The sequence below is a fragment of the Magnolia sinica genome, chromosome 13 (assembly GCF_029962835.1).
Source record: "Magnolia sinica isolate HGM2019 chromosome 13, MsV1, whole genome shotgun sequence".
NCBI lineage: Eukaryota > Viridiplantae > Streptophyta > Magnoliopsida > Magnoliales > Magnoliaceae > Magnolia > Magnolia sinica.
In genome coordinates this window covers 13239075-13249130 of record NC_080585.1, presented here as the reverse complement: position 1 = coordinate 13249130, position 10056 = coordinate 13239075, and the positions used below count along the sequence as shown (strand labels likewise).

At 42.6% G+C, this 10056-nt stretch overlaps 1 protein-coding gene across 1 annotated transcript; it reads right to left on the bottom strand.

Moving 5' to 3' along the window:
- Positions 1-306: 306 nt before the first annotated feature.
- LOC131222873 (zinc finger CCCH domain-containing protein 20-like) lies at positions 307-1907 on the bottom strand. Its single transcript, XM_058218105.1, has one exon. The coding sequence runs from the start codon at positions 1862-1864 to the stop codon at positions 710-712; it is 1155 nt and encodes a 384-aa protein (XP_058074088.1). The 5' UTR covers positions 1865-1907; the 3' UTR covers positions 307-709.
- Positions 1908-10056: the final 8149 nt, after the last annotated feature.

Below are 10056 nucleotides of genomic sequence, written 5' to 3'. Positions count from 1 at the left end.
AGGAATACACATTGCTGATAGCTTGGGCTGAAAATCAGATTCGGATACAGGATTTCCTTACCCGATACAAGATTTTCACCTAATTGCAGATCGGGTATCGATAGTACCAACATGATTAAAAGGCTCGGCGAATCAGACCGACAAAGACCAACTCAGGCAGTCTCGGGTCTAGAGTTGCCACTTGACTAATCAGCTGAATCAAGGGTGCCTGGTGTTATCGAACTGGATCGGATCCGTCCGGGTCGGACGGCATCCGACGCTACAGAAACCAAACATTCATCATAAAAAGAAGGAAGAAGAACCGAGTCAAAGAAATTACAAAATTCTAATAATATTCCTTGAGGAACTCAAAGAAATTACAATAATAGCTTGAAATTTGAATACAGGAATCTCTCTCCTCAAATTTCAGATCCAACTTCAGAAATTAGAAAAAGAAAAAACAAAATACTACCATCTGAGATTCATGTACTTACCAAAACCTACACCTATTTTCTACTATATATACAAAATCCCATTTCGCTTCATTTCTCATTCATACCCCAAAACAGAGCCCTTTCCATCATCATCATTATCGATGTCTTTATATACAATAATCATCCAATTCTAATCTTCTCCATTTTCATTTTTTCACAATCAGAGAGAAATTAGAACCCCACCCAAAAACCCAAAACAATAGAAAGATTTCCCAATTCAAGAGAATTCCAGAAACTTACTTCACCAGCTCTGAAACCCACCCGACATCCGGCACTGAGGTGGGGCCGGCACCTGTCGTCTCCAAAGAATTCTCCTTGCTCAATTTCTCATAGATCTTCGATCGCAGCTCCCGACCAGATTCCACCCTCTCCATTGGCTCTTCCTCCAGGCACCCACCATCCCAGCCATCCATCCATCCCCGGCTGGCGGTTGGTGTAGATGGCAAGCTACTAAACACCGTACTCAGGCACGACCCCACCGGCGACATGTGGGGCCCCCACCTCGACCGTGGCATCGATTTCACCTTGTTAAGCTGCAACTGCCGGAGCGAAGCGAGCACCTCGTTCACAGAACTCGACAGCATCGGGCGGCGGATGGGCGATAGTGGTGGGGAATCCGACGGTGGAGACAGCGGTGGGGACATCAGGGTCGAGGTGGGCGACGGCAGGAACAGCGATTTCTGCAAGTGGGGTCCAGCCGCATCAAGGACGTGGCGGAGCGGGGACCCATCGTAGGACCCGCCATCGAAGGAATCAGCAGTGGCGATCGGGGTTCTTGGGCTGTGCTGCTGCGACGACGGCGACAGTATGCGGAGCTGCTCCGGCGTGTGAGCGAAGAAGCAGACCCGACGCCGGCAACTCGTACCGTCCTTGCAGGGCTGAGTCCGGTAGCGAGCTGGGTGGAGCCAGCACTCAAACACGCCGTGAGCAAACTCACACGAGTCGCCTCGCTTGCAACTCCCCTTCCGAAAGTCGGGGCACGCCGTACCCGAGTAGTGGAACTTCCTCGGGTCCCGCCTCCGGGCCTTCTCCCCCGGGTGGGCGTACGGGCACTCCGTCCAATCGTGCGCCCGCCCGCGAGCGCACCGACGCACCTTGAACTCGTACATCCGGAACTCGTCGCACGAGTATGCGTCGACCGGGAAGTCCGACTCGCGACCCACTACCTCCGAGTCGGAGTCGTCAAAACCAGTCTCGTTCGACGGTAGGTACCGTTGTAACGCCGTTAATGCTTCGCCTATCAGGAAAGGTGAGTAATCTCCTCCATTGGCGTTGACGGAAACGCCGCTTATGGGGATGGGAGAGTGCATGCCGGCCGTTGAATCGTCCATGAAGGCCCAAGGTGGAACATGGATGGTTGGATTTGGCTGGGTCCCTTCTCCGAGCATCATTTTTTCGGGCGGTGTTGCCCTTCCGACATCAGAAAGCTTGAGGGAGATGGCGTGAATATAAACTGCTCAGGTTAACCATGGTTAGGTTAAAGTAACTGTGATTGAGTTAAAGATATACGATCAACTGCGGTTTAAATAAGGAGGATTATTTCATACTCCAGCTGAGTATGACACTTGATACGTAGGCGGTTAGAAATGGGATGCGTGTCGTAATTTGACACAAATTAAACCGTTAAAATTGTAATCCTTACTGTATTTAAGTTAAAATTTAAATTTTTTATTGTTTTAATAATTGTAACTTCAGATTCGTGGATGCATTTTTTTTGGAAATAAGAGCATTGAATATTTTTATTTCTAACCGTCCAGTAAATGTAGAGAACTCTAATATATAGACGAAAACACTGGGGGAAATGCTGACCTTATTGTACATGTCAATTAATTACCGTAATTTGGACGGTTTAATTTGAATTATTTGTACCTTAATTAATTAATTTTTGGGTAATTTCTAATTGCCTGAGTATCATCTATCACGCTCCCAGGGAGTATCAAATATTTCTTTTTGAATAATTTAAAACTGGCTGTTGTTTTTGGAGGTACGATTACCACATGCGTGTACAAAGCCCACCATTCTACACCATTTCTACGTCAGAGTGGTATGGATACGAAATATCCAAGCCGTCAATCAACTGAATTGGTAGATTTAATCTCTAAATAATTTCTTTAAACTTCAGGTGGGCCCCAATTGTCTAAGAAATATGGACAGCTTAAAAACGTCTCCTACTTATTTTAACCTGTAGATTTTTTTAAAAATTTTGATCATCCGAGTAGTGGACCAAACTTTATTTCTTAAAATTATAAAAATATAATTGGGCCATCATGATGTGTGGATTAGATCTATATTCCATCCCGTTCTTGTGATGACATATGCATGAGCGGCTCTATACGCGAGAGGGAGCTTAGAAAAGGTATGCTTGGGTCTTATGGCGGTGGAGGGTCGGATCATGCACGGGAGCAATACCTGCGGTAATTTTCAATATATCGTACGAGAGTTTGAAACGTAAGCTTCGAGATGAGATCGTAGCGTGATATTGTGAACACGAGAGACTGAAGAGGAGGGAGCGGACAGTCTGGTAGCCCGCGCATCCACGTTCGAATATGGTCCTCGGGTCCCACAGAAGGGAATGGGCCAGATTATCATGATCGGTACCATTCATCCAGTAATAATCCTGATCGGTGTTTATAATTAAATATCTTATTGATAGGGTGATCTTGTACGTATAACAAAAAGATTTCGAGTCAAAATCAATCATGATGTGACCCTGACACGAAGGGGCATTTGTGCAAAATCAAACCTTATCCCTGCAATCAGTGGAGCATCTCACGCAAAACGTGAAAATTGCTGGCTTCTATATTTTTACGAATCCACCGCTCAACCAAAAATGGACGGTTGGGATCATTTGGGCCTGTTTGGATGCCACTTACTCTTTAACTCATGTGATGCAAGTTATTTTTTTAAGCTTAAGTTAGTTTTGTAGGCATTAATTATAAAAGTAACTTATCAGCTAAAAGTTATTTATTTTAATAAATTATTTTTTAATTTAATTTAATAAATTTAGTTTTTTATCTTGCCTACTCATCACTTTACTGCTTTCCTCTCTCCGGATACATGTCCAAGGAGGCTTTCCCCGACCCTACACATGTCAAAGGAGGCTCCATGGCTCCACATGATGGGCCGTACACATTAGAGACGGGGCTCACGAGACACATAAATGGTAGGCCCCACATGATGGATGGCTCCGTGTTAATATAGGCCCACATATAAGTGGTCTATATCAACAGTGTGTCCATAATGTAAAAGGAAAATATCTAAAGCAGCTTAATGGACTGAACAACCCATTTTAAAGGTGGAGCCTATATGATGGGCAATCCATATTAAAAGGGAGTCCACGTGATGAGCCGTGGATGTTGAAACTGTGCTTCAATTGATAGATGGCCCATATATGGGTGGTCTACATCAAAAGTCAACCCCTAAGGATGAGCTACCCACATCCAAGGTGAGCTTCGTATGATGGGCAACCCCCATTGAAGGTGGGGCATACATGATGGATAGTCCACATCAAAGTTGGGCACAACAGAATTAGCAATTAATAATGGTAGGCCTCACATTATGGATGATCCACATCAACATGGGCCCCCACATGATGGATGGTCCACGGCAAATGTATGTACTAATGATGATTAGCTCATATCCAAGGCCAGCTCCATTTGATGGATGACCCACATCAGAGGTGGGGCCTGCATGATGGATGATCCACATCAAAGGTGGGCTTTACATGATGGGGGGTATATATTAAAGGTGGGCCCCATATGATGGACAATTACATTGATAATGGACTCCACATGGCGGATGACCAACATCAAAGATGGACCCTACATAATGAACGATGCACATAAAAGGTCAATCCCTTATGATAAATGACCCACATACAAAGTGGGCCTCACATGATATATGATGGATGGCTCACATTAAAGGTTGGGCCCACATAATGAATAATTCACATTAAAGGTTAGCCCCAAATGATGGATGGTGGATATGAGGTGGACTAAACAGACTTGAAGAATAATTATTTAAATCTTTTAGGTTGCTCGACCGGTCGAGTGGACCGCTCGACCGGTCAAGCGGATCGCTAGGCTAGTCGAGGCCATCTCGACTCGAAGTCCATCAAGCACAAATTTTTGGTTTCCGGGTTGCTCGACCGATCGAGGGGATCCCTCGACCAGTCGAGGACTTGGCTCGATCAGTCAAGGTTACGCAGATTCAAGTCCGGATCTTATGCGGACTACGAAAATCTGAGGCGGTTTCGCAAAGGTGCGAAAGGAAAGTTTCCTAAACTATAAATAGGGGTCCCTAGGGCTATTCTAAAGTATTCTAAGACTTCCTAAAGGTATTCTAAAGGGTTCTAGGGTTATCAAAAGGTGTAGCAAGGGTTAGATTCGAGGTTGTTCGAATCGGGTAAGTCTTCTCTCTTTGTAATTGATGCTTTCATAGTGAAATTCTGTTGCCTTGTGTCGTGATTTTTTTCCGCAAGGGTTTTCCACGTTAAATCTACGTGTTCTCTTGTGTGCTTGGTGTCATTGGATTGTTATCCTAGATCTAGATTTGTGTGATTCCACAGGCCAAAATCACAACAAGTGATATCAGATCAATCGTTGGGGCACAGATCTAAATATGAGGGATTAGTAATAATGGAAAGCACTAGGTATGAGATTAAGAAGTACTTAGGAAAAAATAATTTTGAGTTATGGAAGATCAAGATGATGAGTTCCTTAATCAAGCAAAGCGAAAATGGTGCTCTTGAGGAGCGAAAGTCTACTATGACTGATGATGATTGGAATACTCTTAATAAGAAGGCTTTATCATCGATTCATTTATGTTTTACGAATGAAGTTCTCTACAACGTCATGAGGGAGAAAACTGCGGCTAACTTATGGGCGAAGTTTGAGGATGTCTATGTGAAAAAATTCTCTGAAAATCGCCTACACTTGAAGCGACAGTGGTATAACTTCAAGATGGCAGAGGGTAAAGATATGGAGGCTCACATCAGCAACTTTAATAAATTAGTTTACAAATTGTTGGATATGGAGGAAATGATGAAAAATGAAGAACAAGCATGTATATTTCTAAATTCTCTTTCGGCGTCGTATGAGTCATTCAAGGACACTATGTGTAGCACGAATAAAACCCTGAGTGTCGACACCGTTATCTCGGTTCTTCAAGGAAAGGTTATGAGAAAGCTTAACCTCGACATGGAGATATCTTCTAATGCACTTGTTATAAGGGATAGGAATTTTGAATAAGGTACGGTTTCTTTAGGTTTTATATCCAAATCCAAGGACAAGGACAAGGGAAAGGTAAAGTGCTGGAACTGTGGAAAGGAAGGGCATGTGAAGAAGGATTGTGAAAATTCTAAATCGAAGAGAGAAAATTCTGAGGCTTCATTTAGGGAGGCTAATGCTGCCACGTCTGATGGATCGAGTGAATGTGATGATAATATTTTATCTGTGAGTGGATGTTAGACACAGGGGCATCTTTTCACATGACTTCTCATCGGAGTTGGTTCGCCAACTATAGGGAGTGCGATGGTGGACAGGTGTTTATGGGCAATGGCTTTGCCTGTAATGTTGTGGTTGTTGGTAGGTGCGCATCAAGATGTTTGATGAGGTGGAGCGTACCTTGACTGATGTCAGACACGTTCCTGATTTGAAGTAGAATCTGATTTCTCTTAGTGTACTTAAGGCAATGGGCTGCAAGTTCACGGGTATTGATAATGCTCTTAAAGTATCTAAGGGGGCATGGGTAACCATGAAAGCGCAACGACTCGGTAACTTGTACAGATTGATGGGGAGCACTTCAAAAGGTGAAGCTGCAGTGGATGTAGTGGATTCCACCTCTGCACGTGTGTAGCATGTTGGGCATGGCCACATGAGCAGGCAGGGCAGGAAGGCTGAGACGGGCGGATAGGGATACAAAGCAGGTGGAGTAGCCACCTATGGGAAGAATCACATGGTATGATCGCAGAATATCGGCGAGGTACATAAACGACGCCAATATCGCAGGGGATTCATCTTCTATTCAGATGGCTCTAGGTGAGCCTGGTGCTGAGAAGTGAAAGGTGACTATGAGTGATGTGATGGATTCGTCGTACCAAATCGACATATGGGAGCGGGTGAAGCTTCCAGTGGGTCGGAGAGCGGTTGGATGTAGGTAAATCTTTAGGAGAATACAGCATAGATACAGGGCGAGGTTAGTAGCAAATGGTTATACTCAGAAAGAAGGGACCGACTTCTCAGAGATATTCGCGCTGACAGTATAGCAGGTGTCTATTAGATCCGTGATTAGCGCTGGTTGGCCAATGTGATCTTGAGCTAGAAGGATGAATGTGGAGTATGCACTTCTGCAAGGAAAAGTGAAAAGCAGATCTACATGAAGCAACTAGAGTGGTTTGAAGTTAAAGGGGCTTAGAAAAGACTTTGCAGGAGGTCGTGGTTCGACCTTTTGCCTAGGCAGTGGTTTGATTCCTTCATGGTAAGTTAGGAATTGATGACAGGTAGATCGCCAATTATGACATGTCTGAAATCAATGTACTGAAGACTCGGTTAAGTGGGACATTCAGGATGAAGGATCGGGGGGCTGCAAAGATGGTTATCGGCGTTAAGACTGAAAGAGGAGTAGGCTTTGGTAATCACAGGAGGAATACCTTGTGTGTAGGTATTAATCAAGGATGTGATGGACCAGGTAAAGCCGGAAAGCGTTCCCTATGCGTCTCTCCTCAAGTTTTCCTCACGACATATCTCAAAAAAGATGAGGAAAAGCAGGATATCTCATGAGCCTTATTCGAATGCGGTTGGCAGTGTATACCAGGGTCTGGATTAGATCGGTTATTTTGAAGGCTATCAGTGTTGTGAGCAAGTACTCCGGTAAGCAATATTAGGTAGCGGTGAGATGGTAAGAAGATTACGTCTTTCCTTTTGAGAAGACAGGAACAAAGTTGATTAGGCATGTGGACTTAGATTTGACAGACATGTTCACCTAGATCATTCCTGCAGATAAGTTCAAGTTCTTTGTAACTTCTCTAAGCTTGGCGATGGCAGAAAAGAAGGACGGATTGTGCACGAGAAGCTATGATGTGATGCAGAGATAAGAGAAGAGGTCAAGGAGTTATACGTTTGAAGATTGAAGACATTGTGGAAATTGTTGTAGGAGAAGATGTCTTAAATCTTCTGGGTTGCTCGACCAGTCAAGTGGACTACTCGATCGGTCGAGCGGGTCGCTAGGCTAGTTGAGGCCATCTCGACTCAAAGTCCACCAAGCACAGAATTTAGGTGTCCAGGCCGCTCGACCAGTCGAGGGGATGGCTCGACCGTTTGAGGGGGTCCCTCGACCAGTCGAGGTTACGCAGATTCGAGTCCGGATCTTGTGCAGACTGCGAAAATCAGAGGCGGTTTCGTAAGGGTGCGAAAGGGAAGTTTCCTAAACTATAAATAGGGGTCCCTATGGCTATTATAAAGTATTCTAGGGCTTCCTAAAGGTATCCTAAAGGGGTCTAGGGTTATCAAAGGGTGTAGTAAGGGTGAAATTCAAGGTTGTTCGAATCGAGTAAGTCCTCTCTCTTTGTAATTGATGCTTTTATAGTGGAATTCTGTCGCTTTGTGCCATAGTTTTTTCCTGCAAGGGTTTTCCACGTTAAATCTGCATGTTCTCTTGTATGCTTGGTGCCATTGGATTGCTATCCTAGATTTAGATCTGCGTGATTCCGCAGGCCAAAATCATAACATAATTCACATTAAAGGTTGACCCCAAATGATGGATGGTGGATATAAGGTGGACTAAACAGACTTGAAGAATAATTACTTATGATGTTGGAAGCTAAACATACTTTTATACTTTTTGACTGATAGGATATTGTTTACTAAAATATACTTATTTACTTAATAAGTAAAAACCAATATAAGTTACGTATGGCATAAGTAGCTAGCTTGTTTTAAGGAACTTATGATCCAAACATACCGTGTTCATCTTGCTGCAACAATGGAGTGTCGGGTATTGTTTGGATGTCTTAAATCTATCATAAACAGGGGATCTTGATTGATTAAACAGCTTGGTAGATCAATCAAGTGAACCCCGGATTAAATTTTAGTGTTTTTTTTCTTCTTCCATAACTTTTACGAAAACCTTGGATTCCTAAATCGAGTCTAACTCATCCAATGGTTTTTCTCATTGTCAAATTCGAAATAACGAAAGGATCACTTGGTTTTTAAATATCTGGAATTTAAAATTGGTAGTTAAAAAAAAATTGACAAAACTATTGTTAACCATACGATTCGCAGATCACTGAGAGAAATCTATTATCACATCAATTTAAGATTTGAGACTCTAACACAATTTGGCCCTAAGATTCGTATATTCGAATTTCCTTAGATTTAGGTATTTGGATCTCTCGCAGTGGATCATCCTTGCAGTAGAAACTCATTCAATAATCGATCCTTATCATCAAAACTTGCCTACAGATTAGAACAACGATCACATGATTGATTTGTATCATTCATTGTTTAGATCTGGGGTTGTTGAATAAAATTCCAGAAGTAAAATAAGGAATCTGATTGGAAACTTACTAGCAGATGATTCTCATTCACAAGGCTTCTCTTACTCTTTTGGGTTTAGGGTTTTCTGTAGGAATTTTCTTAATATCTTCCCTTTGAATAGAGGAAGAGCCTTAATTCTAGAAGATTCCATAAAAAATTTTCATGAATTTTAACCCAAAAAAAATAAACTTACAATATTGGGAGTTGATTCCCTAACCTATCCCTCCACTGAGAGTGCTCTTACTAACTGGGTTAAGTACTTAGTGTTATTAATAAAGAAAAATAAATAAATTATTAATTTGTTTAGTCAGGGTCTTAAGTGGGTCGCAAAAATCGTGAACATTACAAAGATTCCTTGTTCCATAAGGATGAACACAATGAAACAGAAAAATCAGTGGTTATTAATGTTGAAGTAAAAAAAAAAAGTGAGATACAGGAAGAAGTGGAGTTGCATGAAGAGGTACGGGAGTGGGTGGAGCCGCCACCTATGAGGAGAAATCTACCGAGACATCGTGTATTACCAACTAGATATAAAGATAACTGGAATATTACATTCGCTCTCATTACGAATGAGGGGAATCTGTTTACCTTTCAAGAAGCACTGGATGACCAAAATGTTGAGAAGTGGATGGTCGCAATATAAGAAAAGATTGACTATTTATACAAGAATAAGACGTGGGTACTGGTGGAACTTCCCGTTGGGTGTAAAGCGGTCGGATGTATGTGGATTTACAGGAAAAAACATATTAGAACAAGGCAGGATTGATTGCGGAGAAGTATGCTGAGAAAGAATGTGTTGACTTCAGTGAAATCATTGCGCCCGTTGTCAAGCAAATATCTATCATATTTATGTTTGCATTGTTCACCCAATACAATATGGAATTGGAATAAACGAATGTAAAAACTGCTTTCTACAAGGGGATTTGGAAGAGCAAATATATATGAAGCAACTAGAGGGTGAGTTTGAGATGCAGGGGGTCAGAAAATAAGGTTTACAAGTGTCGGAGGTCATTATCTAGCCTGAAACAGTCACTTAGTCAGTTGTTTAA

Bases quoted from the DNA above. Each gene is read 5' to 3' on its own strand.
- LOC131222873 (XM_058218105.1), bottom strand. From the start codon at position 1,864: ATGATGCTCGGAGAAGGGACCCAGCCAAATCCAACCATCCATGTTCCA.